This window comes from Neodiprion fabricii, chromosome 3 (genome assembly GCF_021155785.1).
Source record: "Neodiprion fabricii isolate iyNeoFabr1 chromosome 3, iyNeoFabr1.1, whole genome shotgun sequence".
Taxonomy (NCBI): domain Eukaryota; kingdom Metazoa; phylum Arthropoda; class Insecta; order Hymenoptera; family Diprionidae; genus Neodiprion; species Neodiprion fabricii.
Window position 1 is genome coordinate 36,031,147 of NC_060241.1, and position 21,516 is coordinate 36,052,662.

At 38.9% G+C, this 21,516-nt stretch overlaps 2 protein-coding genes and 1 long non-coding RNA gene across 7 annotated transcripts in view; 2 read left to right on the forward strand and 1 right to left on the reverse strand.

Moving 5' to 3' along the window:
• Window positions 1-2,185, forward strand: part of LOC124177532 (orexin receptor type 2-like) — a 62,100-nt gene extending 59,915 nt beyond the window's left edge. For all 4 annotated transcript variants that reach the window (XM_046559986.1, XM_046559987.1, XM_046559985.1 and 1 more), the window contains one exon: window positions 1,249-2,185. In XM_046559986.1, coding sequence (XP_046415942.1) covers window positions 1,249-1,484 — 236 coding nt within the window. In that variant the 3' untranslated portion in view covers window positions 1,485-2,185. The remainder of the gene's footprint in view (window positions 1-1,248) is intronic.
• A 1,768-nt stretch (window positions 2,186-3,953) lies between these two features.
• On the forward strand, window positions 3,954-4,818 carry LOC124177449. Its single transcript, XR_006869611.1, has 3 exons — window positions 3,954-4,008; window positions 4,281-4,392; window positions 4,633-4,818. It is a non-coding gene; the product is annotated as an uncharacterized LOC124177449 (long non-coding RNA).
• Window positions 4,819-15,126: 10,308 nt separating this feature from the next.
• LOC124177781 (protein CASC3) lies at window positions 15,127-21,357 on the reverse strand. Of its 2 annotated transcripts, XM_046560580.1 has the most exons (9): window positions 21,195-21,357; window positions 19,722-20,152; window positions 19,316-19,463; window positions 18,957-19,111; window positions 18,438-18,850; window positions 18,099-18,350; window positions 17,849-17,881; window positions 16,999-17,255; window positions 15,127-16,857 (listed from the first exon to the last, which is right to left on the reverse strand). In XM_046560580.1, exons 1-9 carry the CDS (start codon window positions 21,339-21,341, stop codon window positions 16,207-16,209), a joined length of 2,487 nt encoding a protein of 828 aa, XP_046416536.1. In that variant the 5' UTR covers window positions 21,342-21,357; the 3' UTR covers window positions 15,127-16,206. The 2 variants fall into 2 exon arrangements, with proteins under 2 accessions (XP_046416536.1, XP_046416537.1); XM_046560581.1 differs by lacking the exon at window positions 17,849-17,881.
• Window positions 21,358-21,516: the final 159 nt, after the last annotated feature.

Sequence of the window (21,516 nt, forward strand, 5' to 3'; positions counted from 1 at the left end):
ATCGATGAGCTGGATCACCCGTCGTCTATTTTCGTGATTATTGAGAAGCGCTCTAAAATCCCCGACTTGTACATAAATATTATGAATATTGCACTTACTTGATATAAACATTAAATGTAAACTAATGGTAAAGTCACGAGTACCTATTATATGGTACAACGATACCACACATAAATATAATGCAATTTATAATTTTGTACAAATACTATGGGGAAGTATTACGCTAAGGTATTGAAAGAAAAAGCAAACTATATCGTCGTATATGAATCCCTCGGTGTTACTCGGCTGCTTATAGATTATAACAATTGTGACTACCGCTTATAGAATTACCTGAAGAGAATAGGGTATGATGTGTAACTATAGTCGAATCTTGATCATGACCCACGTGTGGTGATCGGACGAAATGGATATTCAATTTTTAATTCTACCCCACCTACTGGATAGATCTTAACATTCGAAAGACCGTTAATTCTCCGTTGCTAATAAAATAATTTCTAATGTATGAAAACTTATTGGTATTTGTACTTACCGGGAGGAAAAAAAATTCAATGGAATATTTATTGTAAAACCGTTGCTTCGTGTTGGATAGTAAATTTTGTGCCATTACTACTTGGATAAATTAAATACCTCAGATAAATCTGACAATTTGGAAAAACTAACAGAATGAATACCAAAATGTACCAATAATATAAAAATAAACCAATTACTTATCGGTAACTAGACTGAAAATTTTTGTTCAACTTTCCCGTAGCAGCGATCGGTTTTCACCAATTTCAGAATTCAATTTTGATCTCTGCGAGTTTTTATCAATATTGTACATCGTAATCTTGGCGGAACAATGACGTGACGCTGGAAAAAGTAATCGATAAGGCTAAAATTTTTCTCCCTGGAAATTTATATTGAAAAATTGCACTGTGATGTTAGGTGAGACAAAATAGTCTCTTCAATTTGATATTCAGTCGGTTTTATGAGATCCTAGGATCCCATTCTTTCCCCCCTTGTGATTTATCGCCCTGAGCCACATTACGCACAAGCTTTACTCTATATCACTAGGTTCATAATCACTATTACAAAGATACGACTTTTTCGAAACAATATTTTTCGACCAACCAGATGAGGTCTTACGATATAGATTATACACGATCCAATTCTATATTAACGATAAATCGATCCCAGAATAAGCTATTCAAAACATTTTATTCGCCACTGATGCGTGTTAATTAAATTCCTAAAATCTGTATGTTATAGGAAAGTTTCGTAAGGAGTTTCGAACGACTTTCTGTTGCCCAGGCGGAGTTGGATCTAGCCGACGGGGAGCTTATAAAATGGCGAGAGGTGGTAGCACTCCGTGTCATCGATCAAATACGAATAATACTCGATCACAGCCAACAAACAACAACAATAACGTTCAACAAAGTACGGAGGTGATACCGTTGAGCGCTGTAACGAATCCTCAAAAAAACGAGAAACGAGACCAACTGTAATTTTCATCTATAAGGAAATCGAAGATCCCTCAAGAGCACCTACTGTGGAGTGTACAGTGAAGAATATGCAAAGCAGAAAATCAGGCTAGGGAACTAATTTAAATTTAATGATTTGATTAAGGTGTGGTGTAGCGTATTTTTAGGGTTTGTCTGCAAAAGCATTGGTCAAGTAATCGGTGAAACGAACTGTGATAACGCTGAATGATAAATTACTTTGAAATAGTATAAACAGCGGGACTGCATCAAATATTCCACCGGTTTGGAAAACAATACAATGCTCACCGAATGACAACGCGTTGAAGACATAAATTACCTAAAATGCGCAGTTAATAAAATAGTTTTATTTTCTTTCTACTGGTCATTCCAAGTTTTCTATTACTTCCACGCGTGATATTACCACACCACAGTATCGCTGCTGTATTTCACTTCAATTAAACTAAATATCTGTATCGCTTTGTTCGTAAACGTAGCAGTTGCTCATAATTTATAGTTTGTATATTTTATTTATTACCGGAATTTACGCTGATTAAACTATAGGAAAATCCGATTTCGTAACTATTTTATACGCATTACAGAACATATAATTACGAGCTTAAGTCTAACTTGCAGAGAATTCAAATTGTAATTTAAAAAGCTGTAATATGTTGATATTTAACCGATGAAATCGATTTTTGAAATTCTAATAAAAATCTACGTCTAAAGCCGCCATCTTTCCTGATATCTCAACGAATTTTCTAGCTCCGGATATTCAGTCTCCGATTTAACACAAAAGTAAATGGATTTTTGTAGCAATTATATAGACTCATTGCCGGTAATGATGGTCAATTTCCAATTTCAGCAAAAATTTCTTCAATTTACGGTAGTTGAGGCTTTGAGACTTTAGTGAATACCGGTTCATCTGAATTTATATTCGTATACACACCATATTGTATGTATATCGATATTTACAAAATTTGTACATTTGTCAATTAAATTTATCGCCTAATCTACACATTCCTAAATACTTAATAAGATGACGACAAATCTTTGCGATAAATATAGTATATTCATAAGTATATTGTCAATTGCGGAATTTAATCAGGTATCTATGCAGATGATTGACGGAGATCGATCAGAAATGAAACTATCTGCGTTGACTGAAGAATATGAAGACATATACCCTTGGGTAAATTTTTATGAGCAATTTGTGATGTGAGTGACCGACTGCGACTTAGAAATGTCGATCAGCTCGATCATCCCCGTGAGAAGACGCGTAACCGCGTCCACCGCCAACCGAAAAGTGTTCGTATGGAAAAAAATTCAGATTAACTGTAACGCATTACGGATGCGCTAATTTTGTACGAATTGAAATGGATGCTCCGTATATGAGACAGTATTTAACGCAGTGTCCTGATTTAAAGACCTAAAAAGGTGATTGTCGGCGATATTTTATTTTATTTTTTTGATAGGGAGAGAAGAACGAAGCTTCTTAAAACTTCGAGTGTAATTTAACAAACATTTGAAAGGTACGAGCGAAAATTTTTATCAGCCAACTGTCGCAGAACGGCAGCGTTATTAGCTGACCCGTTAACTGAAGAATATATCTTTAGTCAAAGGCTGACCATCGAAGGGCCTAGCCGCTTGAGTTTGGAATATGCAGAAAAGATGAAGTGCGTATTTCTTGTCTGAAATGTAAGAAGTAAAATCATTATACATCATGTCATATCATCGTACATCATACACCATACATCATACATAGTATCAAAGTTCGAAACCAAAGTTTGAATGTTCAGAAAGTGACGTCACCCAAAATTTTTTTTTCTCTTGACGTCATAATATCTATAGTAATCAGCTAGCCGAATTCCTCAGTCTGGAAACAACCGCGCAGTAGAGCGGACGCATGAGATTCGCGCTCCGCAGATTTCGAGTATCGGGTTCTTCTACCTCCTGGATCCTGCACGCCGGATCTGCTTCCCGGTGCAACTCGAGTTCCAGGACAAGCGCTCCGTAGTTTCTATGCTCCAGGTCCGCTACCTGGTGGAAATCGACTTTAAGGACACGCGCTTCGTGGTTCCTGCGTTCCAGGTCCGCTACCTGGTGAAACTCGACTTTCAGGACAAGCACTCCGTAGTTCTGGCTGTCCAGATCCTTGACCTGGTGACTTTTAACCTTCAGGACTAATTTTCCGTAGTTCTGATTAAACTTGTCATGTTCACAACAAATTATTTCAATTCAGTTTTCGCGTAAGCACAAATTCAGGAGCTATCAATGCGCTAATGAAATTTCTACAATTTCTTATAATTTTCTCTTAATCTTCTTGGTAAAATGTGTCGGTAAAAAAATTATATTAATCCTTACACAATATTTTTGATGTGTTCTAATAGCGAAAATATTTATTAGTCTTCGAGGTTTAACCCGAGGTGGTTGGCGGTGGTATGAGGTGGTCGGAGGTGGTTAGGGGTGGTTGCGGGTTATCGAGGTGGACGAGGAGGAGGACAAGGGGGAGGAGGACGAGGAAGACGAGGAGAACGAGGATTTCTGAACGGTGAGTGAATCACTTCTATAATATTTAATGGCGTTGGTAATTACGTTTTATTTGAAATTTTTTAAACTTGTCATGTTTACAGTAAATTATTTCACTTCATTTTTCGCGCAAGCCCAGATTCGGTAGCTCTTAACGCGCTGATGAAAGTTCTATTACTTTTGACGATTTTCTCATAATCTTCTTGGTAAAATCTGTCAACAAAAAAATGAAATTAATCCTTACATAATATTGTTGATGTGTTCTAATACTTGAAATATTTATTTGTAGTCAAGACATAACCCGAGGTGGTTAGCGGTGGTCGTTGGAGGTGGTCGGTGGTGGTTGCGGGTGATCGAGCGTGACGGGGAGAAAGACAAGGAGGAGAAGGACGAGGATTTGTGCATGGTGAGTATAACAATTTTATAATATTTGGTGGCAATGTTGATTATATTTTATCTAAAATTTTTTAAACTTGTCATGTTTACAATAAATTATTTCGATTCATTTTTCGGGTAAACATAAATTCAGTAGCTGTGAATGAGCTAATAAAATTTATTAATATATTAATTTATTAATTGATCATATAAATCCTCACACAATATTTTTGACGTGTTCTTGGACTGAGAATATTTATTACTATTCAAGGTATAACCCGAGGTGGTTATCGGTGGTTGTTGGAGGTGGTTGACGGTGGTTGGAGGTGGTTGGAGGTGGTCGGAGGTGGACGAGGAGGAGAACAAAAAAGACGAGGAGAACAAGGTGGACGAGGAAGACGAGGATTTAAGCTCGGTGTATATCATTCTAAAGTATTGAATACAGTAGGAGTAAGAGTAGGAGCCCTACCCTAAACTACCCCCCCCCCCCTCTGCCCTACCCTACCCCCTACTCTACCCTACCCTACCCTACCCTACCCTTTCCGCCCCTGCCCTCCTCCTATACTCCTACTTCTACTCCTACTCCTACTCCTGATCCCACTCCTATTCCTACTCCTAATTATGAATATTAATGTTATGGGATAAATAGATTGCGTGTCGAATTGTATCCCATATCGAAACGAACAATTCTTTTATTGTCATATTATAGCCGATTATAGTAGATAATCTAATATGTTTCCTAGAAAATTATCAAATTTATAGTTTGCATCACGTATTGATCATAAACGAATCATTTATATCAATGACGTACATGGACTGCATGTACATACATACTTTTTGGTCTCTGCATCATTATTACATCTGACCTATTTTTATTCATGATCTATGTATACATTCATCTCTGGGGTACCTACACTTTAATTAAATTACTGTTTTGCTACGAATTTTGAAAGATGTTTACTTTCATTATTAATTTCTTGTGTCACCGACAAGTCGGTAAGTACACTCAGGCCAAGTACTGGCTTGGGCTTATCATTGCGAAGACTGTGTTACTCAGAAGGTGAATGCAGCCAGCATCATGTCGAAATCGGAAACTCTCTGATGTTCTGCGATAAGTTCTCGACTCTACCGTTGGGATATCTCACGAAGCAATTTTCGGTTGTCACATCTAAGCCCATGGGGGCAACTGTCTTTGTATTCTTGGTCGAATGGTGAAGCTAACCCCTTTGCATTTTTGGCGAAACTTTTCGCGATTTTGAAAAGTGCTGGAATAAGTTCTTTCACGCACTATTCCGACGTAATTTTGCGAGAGAAGTCGATTGGGCGCAGTCCCAATACGCTGCGATCAACGCATCAAAAGTTACAGCCGAAAAACGAGAACCTGTGTTTTCGACGTTTTTCAGCAGGTGCTTTTTCGCTCGCCATTTCTCTCCTGTTGGTCCTACGCTCTTTTCGCTGCGTATTCTGAGTTCCTGAGGGTCCAATTAGTCAGGGAAGGGTCATTTAAATCGAATCTGAGACCTAAATTTTCTTAGTCAAAAATTGAAGAAAAAAGTAAGGCTAACCCCTTTGCATTTTTGGCGAAAATTTTCGCGATTTTGAAAAGTGCTGGAATAAGTTCTTTCACGCACTATTCCGACGTAATTTTGCGAGAGAAGTCGATTGGGCGCAGTCCCAATACGCTGCGATCAACGCATCAAAAGTTACAGCCGAAAAACGAGAACCTGTGTTTTCGACGTTTTTCAGCAGGTGCTTTTTCGCTCGCCATTTCTCTCCTGTTGGTCCTAAGCTCTTTTCGCCGCGTTCTCTGAGTTCCTGAGGGTCCAATCAGTCAGAAAAAGGTCATTTAAATCGAATCTGGGACCATAAATTTTCGGCCCTAAAAATGAAGAAAAAGTAAGGCTAACCCCTTTGCATTTTTGGCGAAAATTTTCGCGATTTTGAAAAGTGCTGGAATAAGTTCTTTCACGCACTATTCCGACGTAATTTTGCGAGAGAAGTCGATTGGGCGCAGTCCCAATACGCTGCGATCAACGCATCAAAAGTTACAGCCGAAAAACGAGAACCTGTGTTTTCGACGTTTTTCAGCAGGTGCTTTTTCGCTCGCCATTTCTCTCCTGTTGGTCCTACGCTCTTTTCGCTGCGTATTCTGAGTTCCTGAGGGTCCAATTAGTCAGGGAAGGGTCATTTAAATCGAATCTGAGACCTAAATTTTCTTAGTCAAAAATTGAAGAAAAAAGTAAGGCTAACCCCTTTGCATTTTTGGCGAAAATTTTCGCGATTTTGAAAAGTGCTGGAATAAGTTCTTTCACGCACTATTCCGACGTAATTTTGCGAGAGAAGTCGATTGGGCGCAGTCCCAATACGCTGCGATCAACGCATCAAAAGTTACAGCCGAAAAACGAGAACCTGTGTTTTCGACGTTTTTCAGCAGGTGCTTTTTCGCTCGCCATTTCTCTCCTGTTGGTCCTAAGCTCTTTTCGCCGCGTTCTCTGAGTTCCTGAGGGTCCAATCAGTCAGAAAAAGGTCATTTAAATCGAATCTGGGACCATAAATTTTCGGCCCTAAAAATGAAGAAAAAGTAAGGCTAACCCCTTTGCATTTTTGGCGAAAATTTTCGCGATTTTGAAAAGTGCTGGAATAAGTTCTTTCACGCACTATTCCGACGTAATTTTGCGAGAGAAGTCGATTGGGCGCAGTCCCAATACGCTGCGATCAACGCATCAAAAGTTACAGCCGAAAAACGAGAACCTGTGTTTTCGACGTTTTTCAGCAGGTGCTTTTTCGCTCGCCATTTCTCTCCTGTTGGTCCTACGCTCTTTTCGCTGCGTATTCTGAGTTCCTGAGGGTCCAATTAGTCAGGGAAGGGTCATTTAAATCGAATCTGAGACCTAAATTTTCTTAGTCAAAAATTGAAGAAAAAAGTAAGGCTAACCCCTTTGCATTTTTGGCGAAAATTTTCGCGATTTTGAAAAGTGCTGGAATAAGTTCTTTCACGCACTATTCCGACGTAATTTTGCGAGAGAAGTCGATTGGGCGCAGTCCCAATACGCTGCGATCAACGCATCAAAAGTTACAGCCGAAAAACGAGAACCTGTGTTTTCGACGTTTTTCAGCAGGTGCTTTTTCGCTCGCCATTTCTCTCCTGTTGGTCCTAAGCTCTTTTCGCCGCGTTCTCTGAGTTCCTGAGGGTCCAATCAGTCAGAAAAAGGTCATTTAAATCGAATCTGGGACCATAAATTTTCGGCCCTAAAAATGAAGAAAAAGTAAGGCTAACCCCTTTGCATTTTTGGCGAAAATTTTCGCGATTTTGAAAAGTGCTGGAATAAGTTCTTTCACGCACTATTCCGACGTAATTTTGCGAGAGAAGTCGATTGGGCGCAGTCCCAATACGCTGCGATCAACGCATCAAAAGTTACAGCCGAAAAACGAGAACCTGTGTTTTCGACGTTTTTCAGCAGGTGCTTTTTCGCTCGCCATTTCTCTCCTGTTGGTCCTACGCTCTTTTCGCTGCGTATTCTGAGTTCCTGAGGGTCCAATTAGTCAGGGAAGGGTCATTTAAATCGAATCTGAGACCTAAATTTTCTTAGTCAAAAATTGAAGAAAAAAGTAAGGCTAACCCCTTTGCATTTTTGGCGAAAATTTTCGCGATTTTGAAAAGTGCTGGAATAAGTTCTTTCACGCACTATTCCGACGTAATTTTGCGAGAGAAGTCGATTGGGCGCAGTCCCAATACGCTGCGATCAACGCATCAAAAGTTACAGCCGAAAAACGAGAACCTGTGTTTTCGACGTTTTTCAGCAGGTGCTTTTTCGCTCGCCATTTCTCTCCTGTTGGTCCTAAGCTCTTTTCGCCGCGTTCTCTGAGTTCCTGAGGGTCCAATCAGTCAGAAAAAGGTCATTTAAATCGAATCTGGGACCATAAATTTTCGGCCCTAAAAATGAAGAAAAAGTAAGGCTAACCCCTTTGCATTTTTGGCGAAAATTTTCGCGATTTTGAAAAGTGCTGGAATAAGTTCTTTCACGCACTATTCCGACGTAATTTTGCGAGAGAAGTCGATTGGGCGCAGTCCCAATACGCTGCGATCAACGCATCAAAAGTTACAGCCGAAAAACGAGAACCTGTGTTTTCGACGTTTTTCAGCAGGTGCTTTTTCGCTCGCCATTTCTCTCCTGTTGGTCCTACGCTCTTTTCGCTGCGTATTCTGAGTTCCTGAGGGTCCAATTAGTCAGGGAAGGGTCATTTAAATCGAATCTGAGACCTAAATTTTCTTAGTCAAAAATTGAAGAAAAAAGTAAGGCTAACCCCTTTGCATTTTTGGCGAAAATTTTCGCGATTTTGAAAAGTGCTGGAATAAGTTCTTTCACGCACTATTCCGACGTAATTTTGCGAGAGAAGTCGATTGGGCGCAGTCCCAATACGCTGCGATCAACGCATCAAAAGTTACAGCCGAAAAACGAGAACCTGTGTTTTCGACGTTTTTCAGCAGGTGCTTTTTCGCTCGCCATTTCTCTCCTGTTGGTCCTACGCTCTTTTCGCTGCGTATTCTGAGTTCCTGAGGGTCCAATTAGTCAGGGAAGGGTCATTTAAATCGAATCTGAGACCTAAATTTTCTTAGTCAAAAATTGAAGAAAAAAGTAAGGCTAACCCCTTTGCATTTTTGGCGAAAATTTTCGCGATTTTGAAAAGTGCTGGAATAAGTTCTTTCACGCACTATTCCGACGTAATTTTGCGAGAGAAGTCGATTGGGCGCAGTCCCAATACGCTGCGATCAACGCATCAAAAGTTACAGCCGAAAAACGAGAACCTGTGTTTTCGACGTTTTTCAGCAGGTGCTTTTTCGCTCGCCATTTCTCTCCTGTTGGTCCTACGCTCTTTTCGCTGCGTATTCTGAGTTCCTGAGGGTCCAATTAGTCAGGGAAGGGTCATTTAAATCGAATCTGAGACCTAAATTTTCTTAGTCAAAAATTGAAGAAAAAAGTAAGGCTAACCCCTTTGCATTTTTGGCGAAAATTTTCGCGATTTTGAAAAGTGCTGGAATAAGTTCTTTCACGCACTATTCCGACGTAATTTTGCGAGAGAAGTCGATTGGGCGCAGTCCCAATACGCTGCGATCAACGCATCAAAAGTTACAGCCGAAAAACGAGAACCTGTGTTTTCGACGTTTTTCAGCAGGTGCTTTTTCGCTCGCCATTTCTCTCCTGTTGGTCCTACGCTCTTTTCGCTGCGTATTCTGAGTTCCTGAGGGTCCAATTAGTCAGGGAAGGGTCATTTAAATCGAATCTGAGACCTAAATTTTCTTAGTCAAAAATTGAAGAAAAAAGTAAGGCTAACCCCTTTGCATTTTTGGCGAAAATTTTCGCGATTTTGAAAAGTGCTGGAATAAGTTCTTTCACGCACTATTCCAACGTAATTTTGCGAGAGAAGTCGATTGGGCGCAGTCCCAATACGCTGCGATCAACGCATCAAAAGTTACAGCCGAAAAACGAGAACCTGTGTTTTCGACGTTTTTCAGCAGGTGCTTTTTCGCTCGCCATTTCTCTCCTGTTGGTCCTAAGCTCTTTTCGCCGCGTTCTCTGAGTTCCTGAGGGTCCAATCAGTCAGAAAAAGGTCATTTAAATCGAATCTGGGACCATAAATTTTCGGCCCTAAAAATGAAGAAAAAGTAAGGCTAACCCCTTTGCATTTTTGGCGAAAATTTTCGCGATTTTGAAAAGTGCTGGAATAAGTTCTTTCACGCACTATTCCGACGTAATTTTGCGAGAGAAGTCGATTGGGCGCAGTCCCAATACGCTGCGATCAACGCATCAAAAGTTACAGCCGAAAAACGAGAACCTGTGTTTTCGACGTTTTTCAGCAGGTGCTTTTTCGCTCGCCATTTCTCTCCTGTTGGTCCTACGCTCTTTTCGCTGCGTATTCTGAGTTCCTGAGGGTCCAATTAGTCAGGGAAGGGTCATTTAAATCGAATCTGAGACCTAAATTTTCTTAGTCAAAAATTGAAGAAAAAAGTAAGGCTAACCCCTTTGCATTTTTGGCGAAAATTTTCGCGATTTTGAAAAGTGCTGGAATAAGTTCTTTCACGCACTATTCCGACGTAATTTTGCGAGAGAAGTCGATTGGGCGCAGTCCCAATACGCTGCGATCAACGCATCAAAAGTTACAGCCGAAAAACGAGAACCTGTGTTTTCGACGTTTTTCAGCAGGTGCTTTTTCGCTCGCCATTTCTCTCCTGTTGGTCCTACGCTCTTTTCGCTGCGTATTCTGAGTTCCTGAGGGTCCAATTAGTCAGGGAAGGGTCATTTAAATCGAATCTGAGACCTAAATTTTCTTAGTCAAAAATTGAAGAAAAAAGTAAGGCTAACCCCTTTGCATTTTTGGCGAAAATTTTCGCGATTTTGAAAAGTGCTGGAATAAGTTCTTTCACGCACTATTCCGACGTAATTTTGCGAGAGAAGTCGATTGGGCGCAGTCCCAATACGCTGCGATCAACGCATCAAAAGTTACAGCCGAAAAACGAGAACCTGTGTTTTCGACGTTTTTCAGCAGGTGCTTTTTCGCTCGCCATTTCTCTCCTGTTGGTCCTAAGCTCTTTTCGCCGCGTTCTCTGAGTTCCTGAGGGTCCAATCAGTCAGAAAAAGGTCATTTAAATCGAATCTGGGACCATAAATTTTCGGCCCTAAAAATGAAGAAAAAGTAAGGCTAACCCCTTTGCATTTTTGGCGAAAATTTTCGCGATTTTGAAAAGTGCTGGAATAAGTTCTTTCACGCACTATTCCGACGTAATTTTGCGAGAGAAGTCGATTGGGCGCAGTCCCAATACGCTGCGATCAACGCATCAAAAGTTACAGCCGAAAAACGAGAACCTGTGTTTTCGACGTTTTTCAGCAGGTGCTTTTTCGCTCGCCATTTCTCTCCTGTTGGTCCTAAGCTCTTTTCGCCGCGTTCTCTGAGTTCCTGAGGGTCCAATCAGTCAGAAAAAGGTCATTTAAATCGAATCTGGGACCATAAATTTTCGGCCCTAAAAATGAAGAAAAAGTAAGGCTAACCCCTTTGCATTTTTGGCGAAAATTTTCGCGATTTTGAAAAGTGCTGGAATAAGTTCTTTCACGCACTATTCCGACGTAATTTTGCGAGAGAAGTCGATTGGGCGCAGTCCCAATACGCTGCGATCAACGCATCAAAAGTTACAGCCGAAAAACGAGAACCTGTGTTTTCGACGTTTTTCAGCAGGTGCTTTTTCGCTCGCCATTTCTCTCCTGTTGGTCCTACGCTCTTTTCGCTGCGTATTCTGAGTTCCTGAGGGTCCAATTAGTCAGGGAAGGGTCATTTAAATCGAATCTGAGACCTAAATTTTCTTAGTCAAAAATTGAAGAAAAAAGTAAGGCTAACCCCTTTGCATTTTTGGCGAAAATTTTCGCGATTTTGAAAAGTGCTGGAATAAGTTCTTTCACGCACTATTCCGACGTAATTTTGCGAGAGAAGTCGATTGGGCGCAGTCCCAATACGCTGCGATCAACGCATCAAAAGTTACAGCCGAAAAACGAGAACCTGTGTTTTCGACGTTTTTCAGCAGGTGCTTTTTCGCTCGCCATTTCTCTCCTGTTGGTCCTAAGCTCTTTTCGCCGCGTTCTCTGAGTTCCTGAGGGTCCAATCAGTCAGAAAAAGGTCATTTAAATCGAATCTGGGACCATAAATTTTCGGCCCTAAAAATGAAGAAAAAGTAAGGCTAACCCCTTTGCATTTTTGGCGAAAATTTTCGCGATTTTGAAAAGTGCTGGAATAAGTTCTTTCACGCACTATTCCGACGTAATTTTGCGAGAGAAGTCGATTGGGCGCAGTCCCAATACGCTGCGATCAACGCATCAAAAGTTACAGCCGAAAAACGAGAACCTGTGTTCTCGACGTTTTTCAGCAGGTGCTTTTTCGCTCGCCATTTCTCTCCTGTTGGTCCTAAGCTCTTTTCGCCGCGTTCTCTGAGTTCCTGAGGGTCCAATTAGTCAGGGAAGGGTCATTTAAATCGAATCTGAGACCTAAATTTTCTTAGTCAAAAATTGAAGAAAAAAGTAAGGCTAACCCCTTTGCATTTTTGGCGAAAATTCTCGCGATTTTGAAAAGTGCTGGAATAAATTCTTTCGTGCACTATTCCGCCGTAATTTTGCGAGAGAATTCGATCGGGCGCAGTCCCAATACGCTGCGATCAACGCATCAAAAGACTAGTTTGAAAAACTTCAGATGACATATAATTACAATTGCCATTAAATATTATAAAAATGTTACACTCACCGCGCAAAAATAGTAACATAGCTTTTTGTCATAGGTTCACTTGAAAATAGTTGATTATAATTATTTATTTTGTACTATTATCATATACAAATGGTTAAAAACCGAAAGCAATTAATAATTATGTAGCTAAATATTTCACGTAATACCTAAAAAAGGTCAAGAATAAAATCAAATGATGGAGAAAAAATATCTTTCATGTTGGTTCAAAGTGGAAACCGGGTGCTTTAAATGCTGCTACATGAAAGATCGGGAAAAGTAAACATACTTTTTTTTTAAATCAATGAAATACGATAATTTTCAAGCTAAACGTTGATTGTCAGCGGTTTTTTTTTTACTGAGAGATAACTAACGAAGATTTCAAAATTTCGAGTGTATTTTAACTCACATTCGGACGGTACATGAAAAATTTACTTTTCATCAATTATCGCAAAATGGTGAAGTTATTAACTGGCCATTGAAGCGCCTCACCGCTGGAATCTCGGACTGGCAGGAAAGATGAAGTGCGTAATTATTGTCAGAAATGTAAACGTTTCAATAATTAAACTTGTAAACTTGAAAATCAGTCCGGAAGGTCAAAAGTCACCAGGTCAACAACCTGGACAGCCATAACTACAGAGCGGTTTGCCTGGATGTCAAAATTCACCGGGTGGAGGACCTGGACAGCCGGAACTACGGAGCCTTGTCCTGGAAGTCGAGTTCCACCAGGCAGCGGACCTGGAGCGCAGAAACTACGGAACGCTTCTCCTGGAAGTCGAGTTTCACCAGGTAGTCGGCCTGGAGCGCAGAAACTACGGAGCGCTTGTCTCGTCTTGTCTCGTACAAAGAAATTTAACAAGCAAAATTATGTATCTTACGATGCAAAAAATTCGAATTGTTAAATTAAAGAACAGAAGACATAAGTATTGCCATAGTATTTATTTTCAGCCTTAACACATTAATAATTAATTTAAATACATTTGTTATTTAAATCATTTTTAGCAGTACAAAATTAACATTTTTTCTGCTAATTACAAAATACGGTGTATACATATATATATATACCTATATGCATACATATATATATATTTTTATAAGATACAAAATATAAATGTAAAACGTAAGAATTGTCGCCTATCATTTCGATAAAACGGCAAGCAAACTAAAAATAAAGATAACTGTCAAATTAATGCAATGATTCCTTTTGTTTTCATTTATCTACTTTTTCACCAGACGTTTACTTACCTCTTTAAACCTAGACATGAGTACTTATACTTCTTATACGAGAAATAAATAAGTATTAGTTAACATTTGTGTAAAATTCAACTTGCATAACAAATGTGTTAGTAAGTATATTAAACGAAGAGATGCAGCGTAAGAACGAATAATTCAATCAAGCTGTTAGCTGATAATAAATGCTTATTAAACTCATAAAATCACTTCACTAACAGTATGTATCGTTAATTGCACCGCCTTATACCTCCCTACGAAAGAAATCAATCAAAATATAATACTGAATTTTTCAACAGAATACATACACTCCAACAAGAAATATTTTTCAATGAGCGGTATGAAACAAGATAATTAATATTTAAAAATATTCTATAACCAAACACTTTGACCCAAATCCGGCATTAAATTATGTACATTCACAAAGCTCATCATTTTTTTACAGATTGTAGAAATATATAGTCAGATATAATTGTTGTCAACGATTGATAATTGTAAGGATGTTTTATTACCGTGGAGCAATCATTTGCTTGTTTACCCAAAAGGGTTGTATTTTTTCATGACAGGCGAGTTATGTTATTATTTCCTTGATACATACAAATATCCTAGTGTCTCAAGGCATAAATTCACATTCAACCATCTAACTTCACAAACGTAGAATTCCGATCTTACTTGCTGTGTTATCTTGAAAACTGATATTTTTTTACAGAACACATGCTAGTTATGATTCTGTCATTCGCATTTGAAGGTATGAAAATTATTGCGTTTGGGAACAACACTTGTTGGCATGAAGAATGTATTATAGCTCTTTGCATAAATCTAACTTACTACAATTACTACTAATAACAAGATTTCACTGCGTCAATTTGATGTTATATTTTAGTTTCTTCCAAATTGGAAATTATTTTTTCATTCAATTTGCTCATTTTTGGTTTTTTTCAACTCTGCCAATTGAGGAACAAGGTAAGATTATTGCGCTACTTTTTCACGTAGGTACTAAAAATTACTAAATATAAATCGATCGCAATTTATCCTGCAATTCAATTTCCGATAACATTAGGAAATAAAAATAGGTAAATCTTATAACCATACGACTATCATAACTACATCGATCAATTCGCCAAGAGTTTACATGCATTCATTATTAAAACTGAAACACGAACCTCGTGTTAATAAAACATTTATATGTTTCTACATGATTATAGAAAAGTAATATTTTTACATTTATGCGGCATAATTCTTCTACAAAGACGTTTTAAACAAAAGTCAGTTTAAGTGAAATGAAACGTTTTTATTACACACTTTAAGTGTCCAAAACTGCTTGGACTATTTTACAATTTCGCAATCATCTCATTTTTAGTCGCTTATACTAACTGCTTATACAGACTGAATAATTACAATACAAATGTTACATTTGTATGTGATATCTATTAATTTATGATTCTATTTATCATAATTTATCTATCTCCTTTTTTCTGATTTTACCTTTTCTGTTTAATTAATAATCGTATGTTATATCAATGGCTACTCAACGGTTAGATAAGCACGGCAAATGGCTAGAACGAGTCACAATCAAAGTTTATATCAAACAAGCCTGTTCGTTTTAAATGATATCTTTGACTTTTAAAAAAAGATATATCAGCTTATGAATTCAAGAAAATTCAAGAAGTTAGTATATCTTATATTGTTGATTTTATAAACTTTAAACATTTGCATATGAATAAAAATCAATCTTAAATATGTTTTTATTTGACTGAATTGAGGAAATGGGAAAATCGATCTGAAGCAGGTGAAAGACCTACAAAAATCTTGTGCCAAAACAAAGGAGAGAGTCGCTAACAAAATAAAAACGTGCTGATGTAACACTGGCCCGGCCAGAGAGATAAAGTTAAAGTTATAACTTTGTCGAAAAAGAATTTCATCCCATGAGACTTTTACAGTGCAATTAATTATGCACAATGTGAATATAAAATTCAAATTGAAACTGGCAGATAATAACGCCAGATAATTAGTCAAAATGCAGATAATACGAAATTATCCTTTTATTTTGCAAGCGACGAACTAAACTGGTGAAATACGGATACCACCCCAAGTTAGTAATAAACATAACATAACATGTACAGTAGTCGATGGCTGATGCACGATAAATTAGCGATTGCCGCGACATTATTCGCTATATCGCAATTTTGAAATTCTCCAAGATATTTTCACTTTTTCTGATGATCATCACTCGTTAGTTATATTTACGTGACATTCAATGATGATGACAGTTTCATTAACGTATTCACATCATATTAACTCACTGTTATGGTCAATTGAATATGATAAGTGATTAAAAAAAGCTAAGTGTAAATAACTAGGCAGCAGCTTCCTCAACCGCGGGACTTTCCATTACCTTATTTTCTATTTTCGGCAATTCAGGCTCTGTAGTATTAATTATCACTTGTTCAGCGGTTTTGGTAGTTATGACATCATCACTTTCCAAAACATGTTGCTCTTGTTGTTGTAGCTGCTCCTTCTCTTGTTCATTGTCTTGCCGTTGCTCTGTCATTACGACCACATCTAAGCTGACCTTCAACTCTTTTGAAGTTTCCGAGATATTGGTGATTTCAGAATTGGATATGACATCCTTGTCTTCATTGTCGACGGAATTTTCTCTTACTTCAGTGGTCTCATTAACCGCAAACTGATCGGTTGGTACCTGCTTTTCTATCTGAACTCCAGCAAATTGTGCCTGTACGAATTTCCCATCGCCTTCCACCATGTTATTCTTACTTTCCGTATTTGTTCTTTGCACGCCGCCAACTGGAACGGAAATGATTTGTTGTTGTATTGTTCTACCTCTACCTCGACTAGTCATATGTTGCTGATTGTCAGGTGGCGGAAGAATAGGAATTGCAGCCTTTGGTCGTCTCATAGGAACTGCATGCTGTTGTTGCTGAGCCGGACTGTAATAGGTACAACCCTGTGGCTGAAACAGTTCTTGGGGCGGCGGCGGCCCTTGTGGCTGAAAACAAAGATATTGGTTTTCGTTATTACTCTGTCGTAATTAGGGTACTAGAAGATAAGTTAATTTCTAAAATTTCGTTGCTCATTGCAGGACATTTCAGAAATTAGCTACTAATAAAACTAGCATTTATCAACCAACCTGAACAGGCGGACTGAAGCCTTGATAACCCTGGAAGTTAGGTTGAAAGGCAGGCCCGTTCGGTCCCTGTACGTAATTAATCATGCTTGGCGGTGCACCCTGAGGTGGTAAGAACTGAGGTGAAGGTACCAAAAATGGAGGTGGAGCAAAACTTGCTGGTTGACCACCTGGAGGCAAGGGAAGGACCGGTTGTCCAGCTAGAGGAGCTGCCGGCGGTGCTACTGGTGGAGCCTGATCAAAGTGACCCGCAGGGTATCCTAAAATCATAGAAAAAACTTTTGTAAGTAACTGTTCATATTTATTTAGTGATTGAAAAGTAGGCAGCTGATGTTTCATCATCTGATCCAAAGTTTCCTCAGATTAGATAACTCATGAAACTCGCCAACACATGCTTTTTCACACATTTCATACATAAAATATTTTACACGAATAAAGCAGAAGCCTAATGGAAAAAGCATTTTTTAATTACGAAAAAGAAAGCATATATCCCAAAGTGCATAGGAAATCTCAAGACTTGCACTGTGAATTATGATTAGCGATCACAATCCTTATTTTCAAGTAACAATGCAAAGATGAGGTATACTTCCCATGCTTGTGTGGATAAAAGCCACAAAGCACAAGTTATAGAGAAGATTATAACTGAAAGTAGTACGCTGAAACTTGATCTGTCATTCACTTTGTAAAATAACATTGAAGTCAGCAAAGCTAGTACAATGATCTTGCAAACTAATTAAAAGTGCATTCTCAACATGTAATTGTCAGATGATCTGCAAATCAATGAACAGCATCAAACTAGAGAAATAGTCAAATCGCGCACACGATACTACTGAATCTTTTTTGTCAAATTTACCTTGGGAATCTAGAACGCCTCTTGAATTTCCAGCTAAGAACATGTGAATACAAATGTTAATACTAAAAGTAAAAGTTAATAAATTTCGGTAAAATATACAATTAGCCTACAGCATACACGTCACGTTGACATATTCGAAAAAAAGTGCAGCATGGTCGTGTCAAATAATCGTTGCATCGATCAGGAAATATTTAGATGAGGTTATGTTATAAGATCACAATAAAGCGAATGATTTCGACTGATTAAATACCTTGTGGGTAATAGCCATGTTGACCATGCTGAGGCTGGTAGCCTTGCTGTCCAGGACCCTCTGGAACTGGTGGGCGCTGGCGTAAGCTTGAATACCGTTTAGGTCTGTTACCAGCTGCGTCATGCTGCTGTTGGCGAGCTGATTGCTGCTGTGCTGGCTGCTGCTGTTGCTGTGGTTGCTGGTGCTGTTGTTGCATACGCGGAGGAATCGTACCAGGTCGAACTTGGCCTGGAGATTGGACATACAAATTTTCTGTAAAGATAAAAAATAAGCTGTTAGAAAAGCTTTGCAAGTCAAGATGCTCGTTGATCATATTGTCAGACAAGCATAAAAACTTACTGTTCTGTCTGCTATTCTGTTGAAAAGATCCTCCGTCATTGACATTCAACTGTTTCATATCGGTAATTATATGATGATCGTCGATGTGATTATTGTCTGAATTATTTCGCCTATTATCAAGTGTAACTGAGCCAGATCCACGACCTTTAGCTTTATAATCCAATCTGTTGGATCCTGCATTGTTAGTGTTACCACTCGCTTTGAATCCTCGACCTCTGGCTCTACTGGCTGCCAAACTCACACTCTCCTGGACCTGCCTTTTGTTCGAATCACGAGGCGAGGATTTGTGATTCATTAATTTGTCTGCATCACCACCACCACCGCTTCCATTAGAACTTTGACTATGCGAATTCTGTTTCACTTCCTTCTTCCAAGCTGGATTTGTTGGCTCATTAAGGGTTCGCATTTCGTTTCTATAATAAAACATTGATGTTGAATTGATGAGTATGTTGGGTAAACACTTTGTAAAATAGTTTGCTAGTGGCATTGTATTTTTACTTTTTTTTTTCTCATACTTACATCCCAGAATGATTTGTAGGACTAGTCTTCGAGTTTAGAGACTCATGCTGTGCTTGGAGAGGTGGGAAGTTTCCTGCTTTGGGTTGAGATTTGTTTTTGTTGCTATACCACGCCGAAGATATAACTGGTTCTTCTGGTGTGGTTGACCTGTCGTCCTGTGAAAAAAACACACCTTCGTTAGAGACTGCATACACTTGCTTTGTTGAACTGTAAAAAGATACATCTCAAATTGTTCTAATTCAACGTGGAACTAATCGAGTATTTAAACATCGACTGATACTAACAATAAGTAGCCAGCTGGTACAGTCACCTATTGCGTAATTAATTCAAAACAATAAGATCAAAATAGAAATTCTCACCTTATTATTGCCACCACTTAATGCAGGAAACTCTTCTCCACTTCGGTTTGTTTTTCTAACACCACCTCGGCCAACTGAAGGAGGACCACCTGGCTTACCATATGCATCTTCATCCTCCCAGTTTCGCGTGTACTTATTTGGACCGCGACTATTATTGGAATAAGGATAAGTTAGCAGAGTACCAGAAACCTTTACACAAACTTGATACTGATGAATTAAGAGTAAGCATGGTGAAAAAATTTTGTTCTTGTAGACAGTGATCAGACTTTCGTTTGCTATGCAATCAATATTTTTTATTGTAGTTTTTTTAATTCTTTAAATGTTTTAGCTGCCAATGCTGATAATATCTTGCTGAATAACAAGTTTCTAAGACTTTATAGTGAAATGGTAATTGATGTCTATTTACCCATATCTTCTCCTCCGTCGAGCTCTAGGCGGGCCTTCTTCGTTTCGGATATCATAGCCGTAGACGGCTACTAGTTCATCATGGCTCTTGGGTGCTTGTTCATCGTCATTATACCTATCATGATCCCATCGATCCTCCTTATCTTTCCAGACTTTCTTTTCTTTCGCCTCTCTTTCGTTGGGATTTTCTACTTTTTCTTCGGCTACCTCCTCCGTTGTTCTGTCATCGTGTTCGTAAAACGTACCTCGCTTAGGGATATACTGAGGATTACGTCTGTCTTCATCGTCATCCAGTTTTCGCTGCGGCTTATCCTCCTCCTGTCCATCTCCACTCTCCCGTAAACCGCCATCCTGCGAGTCTGCCTCAGACCTGCTTTCGCCTGTCTCATATTCCGAGTCACGATGCTCCTCGCCCTCTGTAACTTCGTTACTCTATTGGATGAAAAAAAATTTTTAGTCGAAAAAAGAATTTTTTTGTCCCATAGAAGCTCAAAATTAATTGAAAACCAAAATAGGCCCTACAAATGAATGACCTAATTTAACATATAGGGCAATTACTGTAACATCAAGCCATAAGTGAGGTACAGTTATGTATCTGGGTGAAAGGCAGCCTACCATCCAGCTCCAGTTTTCATTTACAGAAAAATAAGAAGGCCAATGTAGCTATGCAATAAGAAATAAGCTACCAATCTGTTTCCAGTACAAACTCACGCTTTACGACGTGTGACCATAGTGACGATTATCAACACGTCGTCAGCGTCTTACAAGCATTAATTGAGGATATGAAAATTGTTTAAATCAATAACTTGAAACAATGATTGAAATTAATTTAAAAATATTCATTCAAATATATAACTCGCATTTAGCAACAGATGGCAATCATTTTTATACATTTTTCCCAGTTGATATGACGATTGCCAGTGGATGTATTGTCCTAGCAGATAAAAACGGAGAAAACTAAATACAAACAGTGGAAAAAGTTGCCATCATATAAAGATATCAATTTCCGCGTTGTCGAACGAACGTGTTTATTTTTCGGCATACAGTAATATATGGTAAGGACGAAAGTTTACATTTTTTACAATTGATTCGACGGCAGAAAATCTGAGATACTAATCTGTAAGTACACGATGCGTAAGTGTACAGTGTCTATATCTATTGGCACGGATATCAAGATGATTCTAAACAGCAGAGAATTCAGGCTAAATATAAGTGACATACGAAGGGCATAACCTGCGAAAACGTTGCAGCAAATTTTTTTGCCGTATAATTGGATGGCACATTACTGAATCGAACTTTATCAGAACCTGGGGTGATACACGCAAATTATAACGAGAAATCTTTGAACTTTCGACCTCATTTCTCCGGTGCGATCAACCTTCATCGACAAACGGTCAAGTCAGACCGTAAATACAACGCCCGTTTACGTTTAGAAATATAGATGTTGAAACAATAGTTGTCAAATGAAACTAACCTGGGTTTCCTTAGTTACATGTAACTCCTCGTACGAATCCGAAAGATCTTCAGATCCTCCAGAAGTATTAGACTTTCTACGACGCCGTGTATCCGACATAATTAGTTCACTGAAGCTACACACGTTCGAGTTTTGCTCGTACTCCATGTTAGACTGTACAGAGACTGACCGATTCGCATTCGTCGCGTTCGTTTTGTTCGTTGTCCCCCTAGCGTCGTCGCGACACACTAAAATCTACTGCCAACATGCAGTCAGTATGATGCAGAGTGGGGGGAGACTGAGTGACCATAGAACCCGCGACGTTCGAAATTATGATATGCGA

Bases quoted from the DNA above. Each gene is read 5' to 3' on its own strand.
- LOC124177781 (XM_046560580.1), bottom strand. From the start codon at position 21,341: ATGGAGTACGAGCAAAACTCGAACGTGTGTAGCTTCAGTGAACTAATT. The intron at 18,851-18,956 runs GTAAGTATGAGA...GTTTTATTATAG, and splicing joins CCTACAAATCATTCTGGGAT to AAACGAAATGCGAACCCTTA. The intron at 16,858-16,998 runs GTTGGTTGATAA...CTTTGTTTTCAG, and splicing joins GCTTCAGTCCGCCTGTTCAG to CCACAAGGGCCGCCGCCGCC.